This window comes from Aethalodelphis obliquidens, unplaced genomic scaffold (assembly GCF_003676395.1).
Source record: "Aethalodelphis obliquidens isolate GAN/ISIS:26980383/991018 unplaced genomic scaffold, ASM367639v1 scaffold17, whole genome shotgun sequence".
Classification (NCBI taxonomy): domain Eukaryota; kingdom Metazoa; phylum Chordata; class Mammalia; order Artiodactyla; family Delphinidae; genus Aethalodelphis; species Aethalodelphis obliquidens.
The window spans coordinates 2,672,064-2,697,207 of record NW_020837961.1 but is presented as its reverse complement, the minus strand read 5'-3'; the positions used below and the strand labels follow the sequence as shown (position 1 = coordinate 2,697,207).

General features: G+C 43.4%; 1 protein-coding gene across 12 annotated transcripts in view; it reads left to right on the top strand.

Annotated features, from left to right (window-relative positions):
• Window positions 1-25,144, top strand: part of SPMIP2 (sperm microtubule inner protein 2) — a 158,641-nt gene that overhangs the window by 81,645 nt on the left and 51,852 nt on the right. For 7 of the 12 annotated variants that reach the window (XM_027116855.1, XM_027116850.1, XM_027116852.1 and 4 more), the window contains one exon: window positions 23,996-24,228. The exons of the other annotated variants lie outside the window; for them this stretch is intronic. In XM_027116855.1, the coding sequence (XP_026972656.1) occupies window positions 23,996-24,228 (233 nt within the window). The remainder of the gene's footprint in view (window positions 1-23,995; window positions 24,229-25,144) is intronic. 12 annotated transcript variants of the gene reach the window in all.

Genomic DNA, 25,144 nt, shown 5'->3' with positions numbered 1-25,144 from the left:
AATTCTTTCTAAATGGAAAATTATCAGCTGTATTTTACAATAAAAATTGCATTATTTCAGCAGGAGTGTGATACTATTTCAAAATATGTTGCTCTGGAGTCCGCACCTCACTGGTTTGCAAGAGACGTTGGATTTCTCCCTTCCTTCAGTAAGGGAATTCTTTCTGTAACCTGCATATCACACACTGTTCATTTAGTCCACAGATATTTACTGTAAGTCAGGAACCAGGCATTCTCTGCATTTGTATATTGGTTGAGGAAGGGAAAGGGACCAAGTGCAAAACAAGCCTGGGACTTTCCAATTCTTCTAGTTTACAGTCAACTAACATCAAAGAATATTGTTAAATTATTTACATTCTTGTAGGGCTTGGAAGTCCCCAAACTGATTTTCCCATAATTCAGTAAATATATCATTTTATTACCATCATTGTGATGCCGACACTTGAGAAAAACTAAGTCACAATTCATACTAAAAATATAGAGATTTTATGGAGAGGTCGACATAGAGATGAAATGCCCGTCCTCTACATTTGAAGACAATGTGGAAAAAAAGCGTAAACAAATGATTAGACCACTAGCTGATAGACTGAAGACACATCATGGCAACATAGTAAGTGTGTGTGTTTCAGGACAAAGAGACCCACTGAGAGTGAGTGCCATTTGGGGTCACACACTAAAGCATGAATGTTTGAGTACTTTTCTCATTTTTTTATTTTTAAAAAATTGTGATAAAATGACCATAACGTAAAATGGTACCCTTAAAATTAAAAAAAAAAAAGGTAACTATTTTAAATGTACATTTCTGCAGCATTAAGTACCTTTACACTGGTGTGCAGTGGTCACCCTCATCCATTTTCAGACTGTTTTCATCTTGCAAAATTGAAAGTCTGTACCCACGAAACACTCGCTCTGTTTCCCCCTCCCCAGCCCTCGGCAACCACCATTCTCCTTTCTATTTCAATGAATTTGACCACTTTAGTAATCGCATATAACTGGAATGAGATAGTATCTTTTTCTGACTGGCCTATTTCACTTTGCATAATGTCCTCAAGGTTCATCCATATAGTAGCTTCTGTCAGGATTTCCCCTTTTTAAAAGGTTGAATAATAACCTTTTGTGTGTCATCAGAGACTGAACTGCTCTGCCACCAAATTCATTTGTTGAAGCCCCACTCCCCAATGAGACTTCTTTGGAGACAGGTCCTTTACGAAGGTAACTAAGGTTAAGTGAGGTTGTAGGTGGGACCCTAATCCCGTGGAAGTGGTGTCCTTATAAGAAGAGGGACTCCAGAGCTCTCTCTGTGTGTGCAGAGGAAAGACCGCATGAGGACACACAGAGAAAGGGGCCTTGCAAACCAAGGAGGGAGGTCTCACCAGAAACCCACCCTGAGGGTACCTTGACCTTGGACTTCCAGCCTCCAGAACTGTGAGAAAACACATTTCTGTTGGTTAAGCCACCTAGCCTGTGGTATTTTGTTATGGTAGCCCTGGCAGGCTACACACACACACACACACACACACACACACACACACACACACACACACACACACACCACATTTTGTCCATCTGTCCAGCCGCTGATGGACACTTAAGCTACGTTACCTTTTGGCTGTTGTGAATAATGCTGTTATGAACACGGGTGTACAAACACCTGTTATGGTCCCTCCTTTCACTTCTGGTATACACCCAGAAGTTGAATCGCTCTGTTGAATTTTTTTTTAAATGTATTTATTTAATTTATTTATTTTTGGCTGTGTTGGGTCTTCGTTTCTGTGCGGGGGCTTTCTCTAGTTGCGGCGAGTGGGGGCTACTCTTCATTGCGGTGCACGGGCCTCTTGCTATCACGGCCTCTCTTGTTGTGGAGCACAGGCTCCAGATGCGCAGGCTCAGTAGTTGTGGCTCACGGGCCTAGTTGCTCCGCGGCATGTGGGATCTTCCCAGACCAGGGCTCGAACCCGTGTCCCCTGCACTGGCAGGTGGATTCTCAACCACTGCGCCACCAGGGAAGCCCTATGTTGAATTTTTTGAGGAATCATCATACTGTTGTCTACAGCAGCTTCACCATTTTACATTCCCACTAGCAATACACAGTGTTCTAATTTCTCTGTATCTCTCATTTTTAAAACATCTAAGTATGATATTTTGGTTACTGGGAAGAAGCCGTGACCACCCAGTAATAATCATAGACCTGGGACCACTGACCACCTATTCAGATGTGTCAGTTAATTTGCTTTCCTGGAAGAAGTAACGCAACAGTACACAGTATTACTTTCGAGGGAGGGTTCGAAATAAACGGGAACGTTTGGTGCCGTGTTACATCAGCATTGCTTCATCAAAAACTATTGTAAAATTCTGCGGTGCTATACATTCACCAGGGTCGTTCGTGTTAAAAATAAAAAAGTCACACACACACCCCTTCCCCAGCAGTGGCTTCATCTGTGTCAACAGAAACCTATTTTCTAATCTTTCCTCTCCGGGTGGTCTCAAGGTATCAGATCAGATACCATCTGGGACTTCCCTGGCAGTCCAGTGGTTAGGACTCCTGCACTTCCACTGGAGGGGGCGTGGGTTCAGTCCCTGGTGGGGGAGCTAAGATCTCGCGTGGCGTGGCCAAAAGAAAAAAAGCTCAGATATCATTTCAGAAACCATCCCCCGAACTGAATGATGGTGTTTGTGATCCTGATAATATCTGCTTTCAGCTTCACATTTCCCATGATTATGCAGCTCATAAACAGAATTTAGGAATATGTTTCTTCATATAGCCCGTAAACTCCTCTATGCCGAGTAGAACGTCTTTATAAAATCTTTCTTTATCATTTTCAGTTTTCATAGATCTAAGTGGCCACTGGAGGAGTAATTTTCACAAACACAAAAGTAATTAACTCGAAGGAAATGGAAAGAACCAAAACTTTGTAGTCATGTGTTCCAGTATAGTATCAATACCCACTAAATCCTTCAGCGAGTCTGGGATCACGATTAAAGCTTTTAATGATTCTATACTGTTCCTAAACTGCCTTTTTCTGCACCCATTGAAGAATATGGGCATGTATTTCAAATATTTAATAGCTACCGGGGAGTCTGAACGTTCCCTAGGAATTATTTACAGTGACTGCAGCATCTTTATTTCTCAGGCTACTTCAGCTGAAATGCACTGAGGTAAAGCTGGCGAGTGAGAGTCAATGTTTAACTGACACTTCACTTGGACATTTTATTCTAGTTTCAAGCTTTGATGTTTAATAATTGATTGAGGGAGGGGGGTATGGGTTAGCTCATTCTGTTCAACGGTTTTCTGAGTGATTTGAATAGAGGAAGAGCACACTGTTAGGTTTGCAGAAGGCATCAACCTCGGGAAAGAGAGAGAGAGTGAAAATTAGAAGACAGTTTGGGTTGTAAATGATAATGTTTTAGAATTAGGGCTGAAATGAACAAGACTGTAATTTGACAGGAAGACATATGAACCTTGCACTTTGGGTTAAAAATTCCGTAACACAGGTAAAGACTCGGTAAATCGTGGTGTGATTGGTTGGTGCGGAGTTTGTAGCTGACTGTAAACTCAGGGTGAGCCCAGGGGTGAGCCTGGTTGCCGGCAAAGCTCGCGCTATCACGGAGGTCTCTGTTCCGCAGACAAGGGGGTCACACGTAGCCTCATTTTCAGTGATGAGGACCACGTTTTAAGGCAGACGCTGATGAATGGGGCGGGGCGGGGGGAGGCATCTGAGCATCATGTCACGCGAACAACACCGGAAGGAACTGGGGAGCCCGATTTGCAAAAGAACCTAGTACGAGCCTTTTCCCGTGTCCAACAGATGGTCCCCTGAGAGAGGGATTAGTAACTGAGATTCAGATTTCAGACCAATGTGAGACTGTTACAGAAAGGCAGATTTCAGCTCAACAGAAGAAAGAATAATTAGACCCGTCCAAAAATAGAATGTGCTTCTGCTGCTGGGACAATTCTGGCAGTTGGATGAATGCCAGCAGTGGGAGGGAGCCCTACCTAAGGATACAAGGTCATACCTGCTGACCAGTCCCAAGCCCCAGAACTCTCTGGAAATGTGTGCCTCTCGGCCAGTACTGTGGGTGCCGTAGCTGGCTCTAGGGCTGTAGTAATGGGACTGCCAAAGCTACGGGCAACCCAAGTGGATTGATATGTGCACTAATGCAACAGAACATCTCTTTATTTTACACGGGAATGTTGCTCTGGTCTCCACGGCAGAAGCCACCAGAAATCACAACCAGTAGCACTTAACGATTCATTCTCAGAGCCTCTGAACAGCAGCTGAAACATGGAAATATTGGAAGATGGGTTACCTTTCCCATCTTCCCATGGGAGTAGTAGCTTGGGGTCCTTTCTTGATTCCAGGAATATATGTTACAAGCTCAAAGGCTCTTAGATGGCCCTAAGAATCAAAACACCATGTTGCTGCAATGGCATCATTTCATTCTTTTTTATGGCTGAGTTATATTCCATTGTATATATGTACCACATCTTTTTGTTGTTGTTGTTAGTTTCTGCTTTATAACAAAGTGAATGGACCTGGAGATGATCATACTAAGTGAAGTAAGTCAGACAGAGAAAGACAAATATCATATGATATCGCTTATGTGTGGAATCTAATCTTAAAAAATGATACAAATGAACTTATTTACAAAACAGAAACAGACTCACAGACATCAAAAACAAACCTATGGGGCCTCCCTGGTGGCACAGTGGTTGAGAGTCCGCCTGCCGGTGCAGGGGACACAGGTTCGTGCCCCAGTCTGGGAAGATCCCACATGCCGCGGAGCGGCTGGGGCCGTGAGCCATGGCCGCTGAGGCTGCGCGTCCGGAGCCTGTGCTCCGCAACGGGAGAGGCCACAACAGTGAGAGGCCCGCGTACCGCAAAAAAAAAAAAAAAAGCATCAAAATACCAATATCGTTAGTGTCAGCGCACTAGCTAATATATGTTAGAAGTTACTGAGCTCCTCTGCTTCTTCAGAAACAACAGCCTGGTGTAAGGCAGTGGTTCTCAAAGCCCAGCAGGCGTCAGACTGGCTTGGAGGGGTTGCTAGGACACGGAGAGCTTGGCCCCACCTTCGGAGTTTCTGTTTCAGACCATGTGAGGCGGGGCCTGAGATTTTGCATTTTTACTAAGTCCACAGGTGATGCTGCTGTTCTTTCCAGCTCTGCATTCAGTGACCTCAGATTGGTAGTTTGAAATTGGCCATAGTGGCAATATTTACACCACGGGAATTGGTATAAATTCTGAGAGCTGGTAGTTCAACATTTACCAGTAAACCATCCCTGTAGACTTAGAGCAGACAGAAATTATAGGATGATCGAATGTCTAATGCAACACTGCTCAATTCACTTCATTCATGGATTTAATGAAGGTTCCCTGAGCCCTGGCTACGTAACCAGAGCAATATTTTTTTAAGCAATATTGTTTCAATTATAATGCGTTGCAAGGATTTACCAAGAATGGAGTTCATGAAATAAAGCGTACTCTTGGATTAAAACAATGAAATATGGTTCCATATATTAATTACTTGCTGTAAGAAAAAGTCAACATTTGATCCATTTCATAAACGTGTATTAAAATTATAAGTGAAAATGAACATAGACTAGTGATTCTTAAATAAATGTACGTATCGATTCACCATTATCATCACCATCTAACACTCACTGACTCAGACTCATAACCTGCTCTAAGTTTATGATGATCTCATTTAATTCTCATAAAAATCTGTCATGTAGATACTGTTAAACCCGCCACCCAGATGAAAACCCGAGTCACACAACAGGCCCATGATGCTTGTGTGTCAGTGCGTGTGGAGCCTCAGGCAGCCGTGGGTCAGGTGATCTCACGTGGAAAGTCCTGGAAATCCCAAATACAGCGTTTCTTGTGTGTGTGACTTAATGAAATTTTTAAAATTTTATTTTATTGAGGTATAGTTGATTTACAATGTTGTGTTGATTTCTGCTGTACAGCAGAGTGATTCAGTTATATATATATATGTATATATATTCTTTTTCATCTTCTTTTCCGTGATGGTTTATCACAGGATATTGAATATAGTTCCCTGTGCCATGCGGTAGGACCTTGGTGTTCCTCCATCCTATACGCAATAGTTTGCCTCCGCTGACCCCAAACTCCCACTCCATCCCTCCCACCCCCGCCTTGGCAACCACCAGTCTCTTCTCTGTGTCTGTGAGTCTATCAAATACAGTTTACTGATGACAACTATATTTTTATTATACAATCTCTATATTCTTAAATATATTTTTAATACATTTTAGAAGAAAACATTGCTAGCATCAGCGCTTCCACAACACACTCCTAGAACACTGGCATTGCAGGGAAAGCTATGTAAACATGGGCTAAATGGCATGAAACCATAATAGCCTGACCATCCTACGTCTCCTCTTTAGAGCTGTACCTCCCAAGAGGAGAGCCCTCAGCCCTCTTCTGTGGTACGTGGGCATCATCAACGTTTGCCACTCTGACTCCTGTATCTCTGTGCTACCAGGAGGTTGACCTGCTATGCCTGACATTTTTTATTTCTACATCCTTCTGAGGTTATTATCAGTCTCTGATAATCGACTGACGTTACCATATCAGGCTGACTTCAAAACCTTCTGTCTTTAAGATCCTTTTGTGTCTGTTTGATCCCGACGACTGCAGATCCTGGGGATTTCTGTTTGTCACCACCTAGATTGGCTACAATCCATCCGTCATGCTCACTGCTTCGTTCAGAGGCATCCTGTGACCTAACCCGAGTATTACGTGGAGTGAAAACCTAGATGCTCTCAGGCCGTGAGCATGTACAACATGTCCTGTCGGGAGTGTAATCTCACTTTAAAAGGATCCAACTGTGAGCAGTCAGCCACAGAAACCTGGGCGACAGGTTTGAGGGATGAGCAAACAAGTCTAACTGTAGTTGCAGGGACAGGGCGTGGTCACATAGCCGCGCAGCCAAACCACCAGCCCTTCCCCTGCAGAAACCCGGTTGCTCACTGCAGTCTCCTTTTGGTCATCTGAACAGACCCTTCGGGACCACGTCTGTCTGACTCTTCAGCCAGTTATGTGCCCTGAAGACCTCGCCCTCCCTAACAAACATTGCAACAATTTCCCCAGTCGCCACGCTTATAACGATCCACCAGCTTACGTACCACAGAATTTCACAGGTTTCCAAACTCCACACCAGCACTGTTCAGTAAGAATCAAATGCAAACCACGTACGTAATTCAAAATGTCCCAGTAGCCACAATTTTGTTTTTGTTTTTTTAATTGGGGTGTAGTTGATTCACAATGTTGTGTTAGTTTCAGGGGTACAGCAACGTGATTCAGTTATACACACACATATATATCTATTCTTTTTCAGATTCTTTTTCCTTATAGGTTATTACAAGATATTGAGTACAGTCCCCTGTGCTGTACAGTAGGTCCTCGTTGATTATCTGTTTTGTATATAGTTGTGTGTATCTGTTGATCCCAAACTCCTAATTTATCCCTCCCCCCATGTTCTCTTTAGAGAGGAGTATTTTTCTGTCCACCTTGACAATGGGAAGAAGATTGTAAGGTCTCTTTTGTAGAAGAAGAGTCTTTTTCTTTTTTAGAGTAAGATTAAATCTGATGTCCATCTGTTTGGCACCATGATACTTCCTGTGTAATGTCATTAATCATTTCTCAGTATAATAGTTCAGGGCATCACATTTAGTTATCTCAGGCCTAATCTTGTATATTAGCATTAGCAGAGAGGAAGATAGGGCAGGGCAGAAGGTGATGGAAATAGCAGAAATGGGTAGAAGGTAGATAATATGATAATAGCCGACCTCCAGACATCTGCTATGTGCCAGGTTCATGTATAGACACGGCTGACCTAGCCTACGTACAATAGCTCCGAATTCTTACAACAACTGCACGAAGTCGTTAGATGTAGTTTCATTTTTCAGATAAAGAAACTGAGCCTGAGCAGCAGTCTTTTGGAGAAAGTGACGAACCTAGTCTGAAATAGAATCCAGATGAAGTATGGCCCGTTCTCTTCTCCCCACACCATGATGCCTCCCAGTAAAGCAAAACAAATGAAAGAGGAAATGGTTTGCTGTTAACCAACTGCAAACCATAAGACATATTGAATGAAAGGGCAGAGTGTGAATGACACAGAGCGTGATGTAAACTTGGTGGGGAGAAATAAAGCATTTCATCACTTTCCTGAATGACAGAGACGAGGGAACAATTGAAGAGGCAGTGAAAGCAATGGTGTCCTGAGGTGATGACAAATACGCTTCCACAGAAAATGAAGTTTCAGAGGAACAGTGAAAATGGAAGAAGTAGGAAGGGCTGAATGCGTACAAGTGAGAAGTATGATTAAGAGACCAAAGCAGACAGAAAAAAGTGATTCGGGTGACCATTACATCAGTGGCATTCGAAGTTTTCTGACTGCAGCCCAGAGTAAGAAATATATTTCTCATAGGGACCCAGTTAACTAACACTGTGTGTGTGTGTGTGTGTGTGTGTGTGTGTGTGTGTGTGTGTGTGCGCCACTAAAACACAGGTGCAAAGGGAATTCAGTGGAGAAAGGAGAGTCTTTTATTTTTTTTATTACAAATATTTTTTTAAAGTTCTTTTGTTTTTGTAAAATAAGTTTTTGCATTCTTTTAAAAAATACTTATTTAATTAACGTTATTGGCCGCGTGGGGTCTTAGTTGCGGCACACTGGGTCTTCGCTGAGATGCCGGGCTTCTCTCTAGTTGTGGGGCGCGGGGTCCAGAGCACGCGGGCTCTGTAGTTTGAGGCACGCAGGTTCTCTCGTTGAGCTCAGTAGTTGTGGCGGGCGGGCTTAGTTGCCCCGCAGCATGTGGGATCTTAATTCCCCGACCAAGGATGGAACCTGCGTCCCCTGCATTGGAAGGCAGATTCTTGACCACTGGACCACCAGGGAAGTCCCCCATTTCAAATATTAAAAAAAAATTTTATTTTATATTGGACTGTGGTTGATTTATAATGTTGTGTCAGCTTCAGGTGTACAGCAAAGTGGTTCAGTTATACATATACATGTATCCATTCTTTTTCAAATTCTTTCCCCATTTAGGTTATTACAGAATATTGAGCAGAGCTCCCTGTGCTCTACAGTAGGTCCTTGTTCTTTATCTATTTTATATACAGTAGTGTGTATCTGTTAATCCCAAACTCCCAATTTATCCCTCCTGCCCACCTTTCCCCTTTGGTAACCATAAGTTTGTTTTCTATGTCTGTGAGTCTGTTTCTGTTTTGTAAATAAGTTCATTTGTATCATTTCTTTTTAGATTCCACATATAAGCGATATCATGACACAGTTAGGAGGATAAAAATACAATGACAGACTAGAAGAAAATATTTGCAAAGTGCATATTGATAAGTGACTTGTATCCATAATATGTAAATAACTCTCAAAACTCTCCGTAAGAAAACAACCCAATTAAAAAACGGGCAAAAGACTTGGACCTTCATCCGAGAAGATGTACAGATGGCAAATCAGCACGAGATGCTCAACGTTATTAGTCATAAGAGAAGTGCAGATTAGAATCGCAATGAGATAACCACCACCCACTCATTAGAAGGGCAGAAATTAAGACCAACTCTATCAGGTTTGGGCATGGATGTGGAGAAAGCTCTCGGAACACTGCTGGTGGGAATGTAGAATGACGTGACCGCTGAGGGGAGGCGTGTGGTAGTTTCCTAGGCTGACGCACCTACTGCATATGATCCAGCTGTTCCACTCCTAGGTGTTTACCTACGAGAAATGAAAGCATATGTCCACACAAGATCTGTACACAGATGTTTATAGCAGCTTTATTTGTAACCGCCCCAAACTGAAAACAACCCAAAAGTCCCTCACCAGGAAAATGAATAAACTACTGCGTATCCATACAAGAAGATACTATTCAGCAGTAAAAAAGAATAAACTATTGGTACATGTTATAATAATACGGATGATCTTAAAATAATTATGCTTAGCATCAGTAGCCAGACAAAAGAGAGTGCATGCTGTTAGGCAAAACATTCTCTGACATAAATCGTACCAATGTTTCCTTAGGTCAGTCTCCCAAGGCAATAGAAATAAAAATGAAAATAAACAAAGGGGATCTAATCAAATTTACAGACTTTTGCACGGCAAAGGAAACCATAAACAAAATGAAAAGACCACCTATAGAATGGGAGAAAATATTTGCAAATGAAGCAACTGACAAAGGATTAATCTCCAAAATATACAAACAGTTCATACAATTCAACAACAACAACAAAAGAACCCAATAGAAAAATGGGCAGAAGACCTTAATAGACATTTCTCCAAAGAAGACATACAGATGGCCAACAGGCACATGAAAAGATGCTCAAAATCACTAATTATTAGAGAAATGCAAATCAAAACTACGATGAGGTATCACCTCACACCAGTCAGAATGGTCATCATTAAAAAGTCTACAAATAACAAATGCTGGAGAGGGTGTGGAGAAAAGGGAACCCTCCTGCACTGTTGGTGGGAATGTACGTTGGTGCAGCCACTATGGAGAACAGTATGGAGGTTCCTTAAAAAACTAAAAATAGAATTACCACATGACCCAGCAATCCCACTCCTGGGAATATACTCAGACAAAACTATAATTCAAAAAGATACATGCACCCCTATGTTCATAGCTGCACTGTTCACAATAGCCACGACATGGAAACAACCTAAGTGTCCATCAACAGAGGAATGGTTAAAGAAGATGTGGTACATATATACAATGGAATATTACTCAGCCATAAAAAGAATGAAATAATGCCATTTGTAGCAACATGGTTGCAACTAGAGATTATAATACTAAGTGAAGTAAGTCAGAAAGAGAAAGACAAATACCATATGATATCACTTATATGTGAACTCTGAAATACGGCACAAATGAACTTATCTATTGTACGAAACAGACACAGACATAGAGAACAGACTTGTGGTTACCAAGGGCAGGGGAGGGTATGACTGGGAGTTTGGGATTAGCAGATGCAAACTATTACATATAGAATGTATAAACAACAAGGACCTACCATATAGCACAGAGAACTATATTCAATATCCTGTGATAAACCATCATGGAAAAGAATATAAAAAAAGGATGTATATATGTGTATAACTGAGTCACTTTGCTGTACAGCAGAGATTGGCACAATGTTGTAAATCAACTATACTTCAATAAAAAAATTTTTTTAAGAGAGTGCATGGTATATGATGCCATTTATATAAAATTGTAGAAAATCCAAGTTAATTTACAGGAACTGAACGCAGATAAGTGGCTGCCTGGGTGTAGCAAAGGGCAGGGAGTGGGAAAAGGTAGAATTTCCAAAGGCAGGTGAGAAAATTTGGGGGTGATGGATACGCTTTTTGTCTTGATTGTGGTGATATTTCGTGGATAGGGCTGCCAGATTTAGCACGTGAAAATATAAGGCACCAGCTAAGTTTGAATTTCGGATAAAGAATATTTTTAGTATAAGTATGTACCGTGCAATGTTTGGAACATACTTACACTAAAAAAAAACCCTTAGTGTTTATCTGAAATTCAAACCTAACTGGGTGTTCTGTATTTATGTGGCACCCTGCTCATGTGTGTACATGTTTGTAAGACTTAAACTGCACACTTTAAATACATGCAGTTTATTGTATGTCAGTTGCACTTCAACAAAGTTGTTAAAAGAAGAAGAAGAAATTGTATTAACCGAGGAAGGTGTGAGGATTTTCCTAGGTCCTCTCGGCGTGGCTGCCATGCCAAGACCAAAGTCCCAATGTCACTGTCCTCCTGTCCAAGGGCTCTCCTTGCTGCACCAAGTTGATTGGAGAAGAAAAGGTTTGCTCGCAGGGAGGGGAGAGTAGATCCCCAAAGTAAGGACATGCAGATATGGACTGATAAGGAAATTTAACTTAGTTTTTTTTTTTTTTTAATTTATTTATTTATGGCTGTGTTGGGTCTTTGTTTCTGTGCGAGGGCTTTCTCCAGTTGCGGCGAGCGGGGGCCACTCTTCATCGCGGTGTGCGGGCCTCTCACTATCGCGGCCTCACTTGTTGTGGAGCACAGGCTCCAGACACGCAGGCTCAGTAGTTGTGGTGCACGGGCTTAGTTGCTACGCGGCATGTGGGATCTTCCCAGACCGGGGCACGAACCCGTGTCCCCTGCATCGGCAGGCGGACTCTCAACCACAGCGCCACCGGGGAAGCCCCTTAACTTAGTTTTTAATGTATAATCTCTGCTCTCACTAGACTCTCTTTGTGAGTCTAGTATTTCACCTGTTCACAGACCCATTTTAAAAGCAAAGTGCCACAATGTAGTGAATCTGTTCTTGGAATAAACGAGGACTTGTTTCATTTCAATCCCCTTAACTAGTATCTGGGAACACAGCCAGTTCCCTGGCTGGCTGAGTAGAAAAGGGTAAAGGTATAATAAAAAAGATACAAAAATGTATAGAACGGGTAACTAACAAGGCCCTACTGTATAGCACAGAGAGTTATATTCAATATCCTGGGAAAAACCATAATGGAAAAGAATATAAAAAAGAATGTGTTTATATGTATAACTGAGTCACTTTGCTGTGCAGCAGAAATTAACACATGTAAATCAACTATACTTCAATACAAATTGTTTTAAAAGATACAAAAGTGTAAAGAGTACTTATCTGTTGATTACTGCTTGCCTGCTTTTTTTACAATTAAACATTTCTCAATAATCCCAATAGCGAGTTCCCATGTTTTTCTTACATCCTACTTTCAGCCACTTTAAAGCCATTTTTACTCACTTATTATATAATTTTCAAGGTGGAGAAACACCACTTACTAGTCTGAATTGCCCTGGTCTAAACTGAAGTCACTTACTGCCATCTAGAAATAAACAATCCTTTCCTGATGTCCTGTTTATCCAGGGGATGGAGAAGGAAATGGCCATATTTCATGAAGGCTAAGAAGTGTTATTTTCATAAATTACATGTTAACTTGTCTGTGATGTGCCTTGCTGTCAATGCCTACCTTTAAAGTAGTAAGTTTCTTTTCTTTTCTCTTTTTGAAGCAAACCTAGTATTAAGTCGATGGTACATTTTACAATCTATAGCAGCTGCTTCCACCCAGCCCCGAGTTAGTTAAGCTCTTCTCTCTGGATTAGGTGGTAATCACCATCATTACTCAGAGCACGAACAGAGCAACGCATACCTGTTTAGCAGTAAACCAGTGTCATTCTTACCTCGTGTTTTTTTTTTTTTTTTTTTCCCTGCGGTACGCGGGCCTCTAGCTATTGTGGCCTCTCCCGTTGCGGAGCACAGGCTCCGGACGCACAGGCTCAGCGGCCATGGCTCACGGGCCTAGCCGCTCCGCGGCATGTGGGATCTTCCTGGACCGGGGCACGAACCCGTGTCCCCTGCATCGGCAGGCGGACTCTCAACCACTGCGCCACCAGGGAAGCCCTCTTACCTCGTGTTTTAATTTCCAGTGTATCTGTATCATTTATCATCCCACCACTTTTCTATTTTTTATCTGCACTGGCAGGTTAACTATATTTGCATCTCCTCACTGGTCACTTACACAACTCTAATAATATGAAAATCAGTGATCACAGAGTCAGAAATGAGATGGGCCCAATTAACACTAGCAGAGTAGAATAAAGCAACGCTTTCTCTGGGACCTTTTGTACAAATAAAAGCTAGGCTTTTTGATGCAAAATAGTGCATTTCAATGAAATACTAATTTTTGCAGTGATGTACTCAACTCTGACTCTAACAAACGGAGAAGCTTTCTGTCTAAAATACGCATGGAGAAAGTGTCAAATAAAAGGCAAATATGAGACACACTCCAGATCAGAGGATAGTCAACTGTGCCCCGTGGCATGCAGGGTCTTAGTTCCCTGACCAGGGATCGAACCCGTGCCCCCTGCAGTGGAAGCGCAGAGTCCTCACCACTGGACCACCCGGGAAGTCCCTATGGCTCGTTTTTGTGCTGCAAAGACAGCTGAGTTGTGGTGACAGACAGGCTAAGGCCCCAGAGTCTGAAACATTTACTCGCTGGCCCTTCGTAGCACAGTTTGCCCACCTCTGCTCTCGCTCAGAGGGCTTGAGAGCAACACGGCCCTCTCTCCCTTGCATTTTGTGAAGGTGAGTTCTGACGGGGCCCCTGGCTGGCCTCCATTTCTCTGTTTCCGTGTAAAGTCATATCCTCATGCGTGAGAGCATAAACACCAAATGAATTATAATTCAGCATGTGATCGAGAACCAGATGGTAGTGACTTCAAATCATTGTATGTGGTATTAAAAGTAGATTGTAAAGCAGTAAAAAAAAGTCGCGTTGGGTGTGTGGTTACCTTTTTTTCTGTGAGGAGTTTCCCTACGTGCTCTGTGTCAGACAAGTCAGGGGCCTCACATCCCACTCCTTTCCAGGGAGCCACCGTCTTGTTTGGTTGCATAATTTGGCCTCATATGACTCAGGGTTAAACCCTGATTCATTCGTGCCAGGCTCTGAAACCGCAGTCCTCTTCCAGTGCTTGGTTTTAGGAAGAGATAAATGACTCAGTTCTGACCAATAAAATGAGAGACGAATTCACCTGTTGTTTTCGAGGAAGGGCTTCTCCACTGGTGAAACACACACAACCCCTCTTGGGCATTAAGGTACCTGCATTATGATACCTGGAGCTGTGACGGCCTCCTTGGAGCCTCAAGGGGAGCGTGCCTGAAGGCGACCTGGTACCCTGAGGATGCAGAGCACGACCTGGGAAGAGTCTATTCTTCTGAGGACATCGCTGGGCATTAAGCAAGCCCAGCTTCCTCAGACCTCAGATCTTACAGTATGACACAATGATTTTTCTTATTATTTAATTCATTTGTGATGACTTCCTGTTACTTGCAGTGCTCTGGTGGGTTTTTATTAGTTTTACATACATACATCTTAATATCTTTTCTCATGGGAACGTCTGAGGACTGTCTCCATGAATGGTAAAGAGTTCCTTATAATAAATTGACTATTTTACACACATTTATACAGGAAAATTCCAAGTCAAAACCAAACCAAAACAATGAAACCTATTTATTATTATTTTTTTGTAAATTTAGGTATTTATTTATCTTTGCCTGCACTGGGTCCTCGTTGCTGCGCGTGGGCTTCCTCTAGTTGTGGCGAGCGGGGGCTACTCTTTGTTGCAGTGCACGGGCTTCTCATTGCAGTGTCTTCTCTTGTTGCGGAGCAGGGGTTCTAGGCACATGGGCTTCAGTAGTTGTGGCATGCGGGCTCGGTAGTTGTGGCTCGTGGGCTCTAGAGCGCAGGCTCAGTAGTTGTGGCCCACGTGCTTAGTTGCTCTGTGGCATGTGGGATCTTCCGGGACCAGGGCTCGAACCTGTGTCCCCTGTGTTGGCAGGCGGATTCTTAACCACTGCGCCACCGGGGAAGTCTGAAACCTATTTATTATTATCTACTTAGATTCTGTCTTCAGGTGAGATAAACATGTAGAGAATCACCTGGTTGCAGTTTTGTCAAGATGACTCTGTCAGCTTTATTTTTCAAGTAAAAGTCCAGAGATGTTTACAAAACTTTTGATCCTGCCTTTTTTCTGTGTTCACATGGAAAAGTACGGAATTTTATACTTTTGGATTACATCAGCAACTTAATGTTAAAGTAGTCGATCTTTCAACGAATATTACCAAGCCTTTGCTTAGTGCACTGCACCGCCCAGGATGCTTTGGAAGCTTGAAGCAAATAGAAGACAGTTTGAGTCTCTAAGGGAACGAACCCGGGGCTGCTTGACAAGCAGAGAGACAAGACACGCTCCTAAAATAGCTGGGGACCCTGACCTCACACATGAAACACGGACCAAGCTGTACTTCACCGCTTCAGGGAATAATAATGTCTGTCCCGAGAGCAGACAATGCTGCTGAAGGAGGAGAACGAGGTCTCTTTAGACTGTATGGTGCACCTGTCCATTTGGGATTATCCTCTCATCTAGGGGTCACCCACCTGGGGATGCTGTGTCTCCTTCCTTTCTATCCGTCTGATTGAGATTCCTTCTTTACATCTTTAGTCGTAGACGATCTTTCCTGCTAGCCTTCTGGTCTTCTGCCTCCATAGTTGCTCTGTAAATAGTGGTGATTTTGGCGTGCTGGTGGCGGGGGGAGGGTAATGAGATCAGGGCCTCCCTACTCCGCCATCTTCCAAACGCATATCGACAAACTAAGTCTTCCAGGTCATCCGATGGTTAGACCTATTGAATAATTGCACGAATTGCATTGAAATACGGAGTTTAGAACTGTCCCTGTCCATGAGTCCACTGTGTGCCAGTTCTTAGAAATGGAGAGTCCCGTGCACATTAGCAGTTACAACAATTATCATCTCCTCTACTTTCCCCACGTGCATATGTCAGATGTGTCCCTTAGAGTTTGTTTCGTATTTCACATCCCTCCCTCTGACCTTTGCCTTGTCTGCTTCCCCCGACTAACCCTGTTGTTCTGCACGGCACATCTGTAATGGCCAATTTATACCCGTATTGTCAACATGTTTTCAAATATACGTGTTAAAACACTCACTGCCGTGTTCCACTCGAGGCCTGTCGATTTATTTCCTTGGTGTGTTTCATTTGGGTCACTGAAGTGGAGAATTGGCTCATGAGGCCATATTATGGGACGAAGTGATATCGCCGTGAGCACTCATCCTTCTCTGTGCCGCCAACTATTCAGAATAAATGTTGTGAAAAGCAGCCCTTTCTCTGACCTTACCCTGAACTGTCGAATCATGAAGTCCAGACTAGGAGGGTCTAAGGCAGCTCTGGAAATTAGGTTGCTTATAGATATTTAAAGAACTGCTCGTTTCTCCCTCAGCATGGCTTTATGTACTTCTCATCTTATGATGGAATTCTTTACTTCACTTGTTCAACAAACAGTTCTCTTCAGCATTCAACACATGCTTCTTGAGGACCTACTACGTTCCAAGCACTGTGCTGACAGTTAAGACTTTACAGAGATTATATGTGTGTGTATCTCGTATCTATATATATAATTCAGCCATGAGAAAGAGGACAGCTGCCGTTTGTGACCACACGGATGGACCTTGAGGACATTATGCTTAGTGAAATAAGTCAGACAGAGAAAGACAAATACTGTATGATCTCAGTTATACGTAGAATCTAAAATGCCACACACTTAAAGTGTAGAATGGTGGTCACCAGGGGCTGGGAATTGGTGGCATAGGACAAACGTTGTCTAAAGGTACAGACTTGCAAAGAGCAGCAAAGAAGCCTAGAGCTCTAATGCACCACATAGCGAGTGTGGACAACAATATGGTATTACTATCATCAGACTTGCTAAGAGACTAGTTTAATTAGTCCAACCACTAAAAAGAAAGGATAGAGTGCTAATTATCACTACAATGGCGATCATACTAGAATATATAAATGTATCAAATCAACATGCTGTATACCTTAAATGTACACAATGTTATATGTCAAATCTATTTCAATTAAAAAAATTTTTTTAGGTGTTCACAGAGATAAATAAAATATACCCTTTACCCTCTAGGAGGTTACAAATGGAATAGATCCAATAGGTATGATATTTTTAAAGATGAAATAGACTCCTGTGAACGCAGCATGCTGAATGTCTCATTTTTTTTTTAATGTTTTTTTTTTGTTTTTTGGGGTTTTTTTTGAGGTACGCGGGCCTCTCACTGTTGCGGCCTCTCCCGTCGTGGAGCACAGGCTCCGGACGCGCAGGCTCAGCGGCCACGGCTCACAGGCCCAGCCGCTCCGCGGCACGTGGGATCCCCCCGGACCCGGGCACGAACCCGTGTGCCCCGCATCGGCAGGCGGACTCCCAACCACAGCGCCACCAGGGAAGCCCGAGTGTCTAATTTTGACTTGGGATTAGGGATGTTTTCCAGAAGAGGTGGCACTCACAATAAGCCTTGAAAGATGAGTTCTGATTGTAAGGAAAGGTGAAGGAAGGTAAGACTCCATCAGTAGGCTTGGCTCAGTTTATGAAGACACTAGTCAGAAATCCTAGGAAATTTGGATGAAAACAATTACAGGCACCATTATAGAAAACCATTTCATGATTTTTAGGAGAAGAGATATGTTCTTTTACCTCCGTTTTAGATTCCTCCCGGCAGCAGCGTGGAGGATGGATTGGATAGGAGAGAAGCTAGAGCTAAGAGTAGTTAGGAGGTTACTGTGAGAAGCCAGATGAAAGAAGCTGAAGGACCGTTTACAAGTATCACCGGCCTCTCAAACACAAGAGAAGCTCCTTGAAGGCAGGGTCTCGGCTTTGTTCGCTGCTCTATGCCCAGCACTTGGAACGGTGCCTGGCGTACAGTTCAATAACTATTTGTTGAAGGAATGAATCAATCGGTGAGAGAATAAAGGAATGAGTTCGTTAATTAATTGAAACACTGCAAATGCAGAGGAGAGAAGTCAGAAAGAGACATCTGCCTCAGGATAGAACTTTCTTTCTCTATTGACACATGCTGCGGCCCGGCCTTGCCGAGTGTTGGCAACAGGTGACGCTTGTTGGGAAGCCGCCAGGATTCGCCGGTCTGGCCTCTTCCCACCCTCCGTGGCACCTGCTGCCTTTCTGTCCACCATCATCAGAGGTTGGCAAACTATGGCTCCTGGATCAAATTTGTCCTGCCCCCTGTGAGCAAAGAATGGTTTTTACTTTTTCAAATGGTTGGGGGGAAAAGCAAAAGAAGGATAATAGTTTGTAACATGTGAAAATTACGTGAAATTAAAATTTCAGTGTCTATAAATAGACTTTTATTGGAACCCAGCCACTCCATTTGTTTACATAGGGTCCATGACTGCTTTTACCCTAAAGGGCAGAGCTGAGTAGTTGAGACAGAGGCTGTATGCCCTGCATGCAAAGCCACAAATATTTCCTCTCTGGTCTTTTACAGGAAAAGTTTGCCAACCCCTGATCTAGAAGAGCTCTCAGGAAAGGCTTGGAAGTTTATTCACAATAAGAAATAAATCGTTTATCAGTGAAAGCTCCTAAAATATATTTAAAAAAATGTAACAGGTAAGACAAAGTATCAAATTAAAACAAGAAGCGAACAGACAAGAAAGAGGAAGAGACACGAATAATAATATTGCTGTATCTTATGTGCCGGATCCTCAGATAAGCACTTCTTTCAATAAAATTATTTCCTGTCCTTCCAGCAAGGCTACCAGACAGGCATCACTATTCTTTTTTTTTTTTTTAACCATTTAAAAAAATTGAGGGCTTCCCTGGTGGCGCAGTGGTTGGGAGTCCGCCTGCCGATGCAGGGGACGCGGGTTCGTGCCCTGGTCCAGGAGGATCCCGCGTGCCGCGGAGCGGCTGGGCTCCTGAGCCATGGCCGCTGGGCCTGCGCGTCTGGGGCCTGTGCTCCGCAACGGGAGAGGCCACGGCAGTGGGAGGCCCGTGTACTGCAAAAAAAAAATAAAGAAAGAAAAAAGAAAAAAAAAAATTGAAGTATAGGTAATTTACAGTGTTGTGTTTCTTTCAGGTGTACAGCAAAGTGATTCAGTTATACATACACACACACATATGTATATATTCTTTTTCAGATTATTTTCCATTATAGGTTATTACAAAATATTGACTGTAGTTCCCTGTGCTCTACAGTAGGTCATTTTTGGTTATCTATTTATATATAGTGGTGTGTATCTGTTAATCCTATACTCTTAATTTATCCCCCCCCTTTCCCATTTGGTAACCATAAGTTTGTTTTCTATGTCTGTGAGTCTATTTCTGTTTTGTAAATAAGTTCATGTGTATCATATTTTAGATTCCACATATAAGTGATATCATATGATATTTGTCTTTCTCTGTCTGACTTCACTTAGTATGATAATCTCTAGGTCCATCCATGTTGCAGCAAATGTCATTATTTTGTTTTTCTTATGGCTAACATTCCATTGTATGTATATAATACGTCTTCTTTATCCATTCCTCTGTCGATGGGCATTTAGGTGGCTTCCATGTCCTGGCAGTTGTGAACAGTGCTGCTATGAACACTGGGGTGCGTGTGTCTTTTTTCATTTTAGAGATGAGAAGCCTAAACTCAGAGGCCGAATGATGTTCCCTGGGTCACAAAGCACAAGAGAAAGCCAGGATTTGACCCTACGGTAGTTTAGCTTCAAAACCACATCTTCGACCATAACTTGAGAATTTCAGACACTGATGAACAAGCCATGCTGGGCACGTACAGGGGAGACAGGATCTACCCGCTGGCCGTGAGATCACAGTTTCTCCAGGGCAGGAAGATGCAGAAATGAGGACCCATGAAGCCTGGCACAGATGTAAATGGAAGCACCTCTCTTTCCCCCATCGTGACGTGGCTCCCCTGGCAGTAGACCAGTGCTGGGCAGCTCTGTTTCAGGATTACAGCTGCGGGTTGTCCCCTTGGAGCTGGTCTTCAGGTGTTGACAAGAACCCCAAAGCAGATGGGCACATGAGGGTTTTATTAACCCAGGAGCTGTCAACTTCATGGCTGGCAAATGGGGGCCGGGGTTTTGGGGAAAACAATGAACGACCCAAGAAAACGTGCCATAAGATGAAAAACAGCTAGGAACACCCTAAGGGACGTAGCAACAGTCGTCGAACAGAGATGATAGCCGTTAAAGGAAAAACAAAGCGACCGTGGATTGGACAGGAGTTGGAAGTTTGACCTTGAAGCAGGGAATCGGATCCAGCAGAGAGTCTCAGCTCTGGAGGATGAGGGTTAGGGGAGGGAAACATGGGTCATTTAAAGCCAGACACCCGTGGAACTGCCCATCAGGGAAACCCCACGTCTGCATTGCTGCCTGCGTGGTGAGAGTGGATTTTTTGGTTAGGTGAGCATCAGGCCAGCTCCAGGGGACGGCTGTGAACCTGGCCCACTGCAGACAGTGACTCTCAGCTGCCTCTGCTGTATAGGCAGGTGCCTGCGTCAGCTATGCAGCCAGGGAGGGATGTCCCAGAACTTCCTGTGCCATTCACGCTGCATCACGCTATTTCTAAAGCACACAGGAGTACATGGGGTTTCAGGAAAGTCCAGTGACTCAACTGAAATGCCACAGGGAAGCTAGATTCTTGGGGAGCTCCTCTCCCCACCCTTGGCTTGTAGAGCACGTTCACTTTCTACGATTCTGTCTAAAACGAAGTGTTTAGACTCAGCTGTCAAGTAATTGCTCTTTTAAAAAATGTGGTCTGCAGAGTGACAAGGAATAACTACAGATATACGTCTGCTCTCACTTTTGCAATAGTGTGAGGTGACGACAGAATTTTAGCAACAACCGAAAATTACGTGGAGGATCAATATTTTCCCAAATCTGCTGGTGTCTGCAGGATGCATACAGGTGACCCAACGAGGAAAAGGATCCATGTTTAGATAAGTTTGGGAAACGCTGGATTACATAATTGCAAACAGGTTAATTTACCGCAGGATTTCTCAGAACTTTTTTTTTTTTTTAAATAAATTTATTATTTATTTTTGGCTGTGTTAGGTCTTCACTGCCGTGCATGGGCTTTCTCTAGTTGTGGCTGAGCGGAGGCTACTCTTCGTTGCGGTGCGTGGGCTTCTCATTGTGGTGGCTTCTCTTTGTTTTGGAGCACGGGCTCGAGGCGTGCGGGCTTCAGTAGTTGTGACACATGGGCTCAGTAGTTGTGGCTCGCGGGCTCAGTAGTTGTGGCATGTGGACTCAGTAGTTGTGGTGCACGGGCTCAGTAGTTGTGGTACACAGGCTCAGTAGTTGTGGCTCATGGGCTCAGTAGTTGTGGCTCATGGGCTCTAGAGCGCAGGCTCAGTAGCTATGGTGCATGGGCTTAGTTGCTCCGCAGCATGTGGGATCTTCCCGGACCAGGGCTCGAACCCGTGTCCCCTGCATTGGCAGGCAGATTCTTAACCACTGAGCCACCAGGGAAGCCCGGATTTCTCAGAACTTTTAACACACTTTCATGTGCTGGGACTCTCTCAACAGCAAACGGATAGTGTTCTCAAGTGTATTTGACAATAGAGAACCCCCAGTTCACGCCTAGGCTTTGTCATGGTCACTCACAGGAGCAATATTAGGGGAACATTTGGGAAAACACCAGCCTCAAAATACCCTGAACTTCCAGCAAGACTAATACAGTTGTAATTTCATGCTGTTTGGAGGAGATTGCAAAATTTTCCTTATGGCAGGAGTTTTGTAGGTGAGCGCTCAACACCCGTCACATTGGGAGAGAAAACAGTTTTTCATGCTTGGGCCATCCTATACTTTACCTGAGTGAGAACCTGGGGCCACGACGGGTCCGTCACGGGAAATGAGGCACAGTGAACATGCAGGCGTCATGGGAGCCACGGTGACTGGGAAGCTGGGGCAACATCTGCCCCAAGCCTGTGTCTGGGGAGCAATTTCTCACATTTTCAGCTCCCTTGGAAAGCTTGGATGATGTTTCCAGGCACAGACTTGTAACCACACCGACCACTGCATCGGAGCATGTGGTCAACCCCCCGCCCACCTGTGCTCCCTGCAAACCCTGAGCTCCACGACCCAAGACAAAATGAGAGGGGCCACGGGGTCAGGAAGGGCCAGGTGACACCGTGACCACAGCACAGCCTCTGCCTCCAAGGTCTGGGGTTCACCTTGGGTAAGAGGAGTGACATTTCTTCTTTGTGTTCCCCAACCTGCCCAGACAATCCTGCAGCCACTTTGGTTCCGGGACTTCCGAAACTCTTCCTGGGCCAGCAGATCACTGTCTGTTCTAATCAGGACCATTCTGGCTTCTCTTCACATGTTCACGTCATCAGCTCTCAACACCAAGTGTATGGAAGCCATCTTTTCCCACACCTCCTGTTATTTTTGCTTCACCCACTTCCACAATTCATTGATTCCTTTGTTCATTGTCTTACATTTAAAATACCGATGTTTATTAAATGCCCCTGCCTTTGGGCGTCATCCATTATGAGCTGTCCTCATCTGACAATTCTCTCCATCTTCCCATGGCTTCTAATACATTTGGGGAATTTTCTAATCCTCATTTCAGGATTTTATCTCTCTAGATAAAACATCTCGATGTCTAAAGACCAACATCCTGCATATGTGGTATTAGTGAGGAGTTTTAGTGTAAAGACTGTGTCTCCTATTTGACAGCCAAGACATGGAAACAACCTAAATGTCCATTGACAGATGAATGCATAAAGAAGATGTGGTACATATATACAATGGAATAGTACTCAGCCATAAAAAAGAACAAAATAATGCCATTTGCAGCAACATGGATGAACTTAGAGATTATCATACGAAGTGAAGTAAGTCAGACAGAGAAAGACAAATACCACATGATATCACTTATATGTGGAATCTAAAATATGATACAAATGATAAACTTATTTACAAAACAGAAACAGACTCACAGACATAGAGAACAGACTTGTGGTTGCCAAGGGCAAGGAGGTTTGGGGGGATGGATTGGGAGTTTGGGATTAGCAGATGCAAACTATTATATAGAGAATGGATAAACAACAAGGTCCTACTGTAGAGCACAGGGAACTATATTCAATATCCTGTGATAAACCATCATGGAAAAGAATCTGAAAAAGAATGTGTATATATATATATATATATATATATATATATATGTGTATGTATAAGTGAATCATTTTGCTGTACTGCAGAAATTAACACAACATTGTAAATCAACTATACTTCAATAAAATAAATTTTAAAAAAGAACGTGTCTGTATTAAGTTGGTTATAAAGAAAACCGTGAGACAGCCTGTAGGCTCATTAGCTGTGACTCTGGACAAGTAACCAATCCTTCTGGGCCTTGTTTTCCCCACGTATAAACTGGGGGAAATAATACGCCCAACTTCACTTGGTTAATACAAGGAGTAATTGAATTAACATATCTAAAAGGCTTATGAGAGCACCTAGGATATAGTCAATGACATACAAGCATTAGTTGTTATTATTTCCACCATTTAGAATAAAGCATCTTAGAATAAAGTGTGGAGGTTTTTTCAAAGTGTTTTTTTCTTTCTGTTTTAAGGCCCAGATTATGTAAAGGACCATCTCCCTAAAGTTGCTCAGCATACTTCCTATATAGGAGAAAAGCGTCCTGCATTAGAAAAAACGGGAGATCTCAGATATTTACAGAGGCCTGCCTCAAAGAGAAGCTTGCCGGCCAAATATAAACCTGAGTATGTTGGTGAAATTGGTTGGGGAATACCAGTGTATGATTTTATCAACAAAACCAGGCTTCAGACTGGCTTTCACATTAAGGTATTTTTCTTAAATCTATCCTCCTCCTTGCACATTGTTTTCTGGTTTGAAAGCTTTCTGAGTTTGCTTCCGTAGGAAACGTCATGTTCTCGACCTGTCCTTGAGAAGCAATGGCATTGGAGTTTTTGCAGAAAAATGAGTGTGTGAATAAATGTACTTGCTGCTATTACTCCCTTCGTCCCTTAGTACCGGCAAGGAGAGGTGTGAAGGGAATGAAGCCGAGGGCACTCCAAGAGCATTTGCATTTGGCTTTGGAATGCATCCAGATTCCCGTCTATGCTGTGACATTCACACACGCTCCCCCATCCTTGTGAGGCGTGGTGAGTGGGTGGTGTTAAAGCAGCAGCCTGTGCTGCACTTCATCCACCAACCTAGAAACCAGCCCCAGGGCTTTAGAACCCGCTGTGTGGCTCATGCCTTTAAATCAGACCATCCAGGGCACGTAGTCAGAGGGCTCTTAGAAAACCTGTCTGTCTCCGTCTGGTGATGTGGATGTGGGCGTGACCCCACACGTTCTCCTCTGAAACAGGAGAGAGCACGGATGATTTTAGAAGCAAAATCTGAGAATTCAGACTTTATTCCCAGGTGAGACTTGGCCTGAAAATATGTATCAACGATGCAGTAACTGGATTTCTTAAGGCAATATAGTACAGCCTCATATAGTAAAGGTTAATAAAGGAAAAAGCCTTTTTCTGGCCAACCCTCGGCAAGTACAGGAGAGCAGCTGAGAGCTCAGTCTTTGAGGTCAAGAAGGGTTCCACTCCTGCCTCTGAGTCAGGTCCAACTCTGCGACCCTGGGCTTGAGTTCATCTCCCTGGGTCTCCGTGCCTCCTCTGCCCTGTGGCAGTGTTAGAGTGCCCACTTCCTAAGACCACCTGAATTCCTATCCCACTCCTGCCACCTGCTAGCTGTGAGT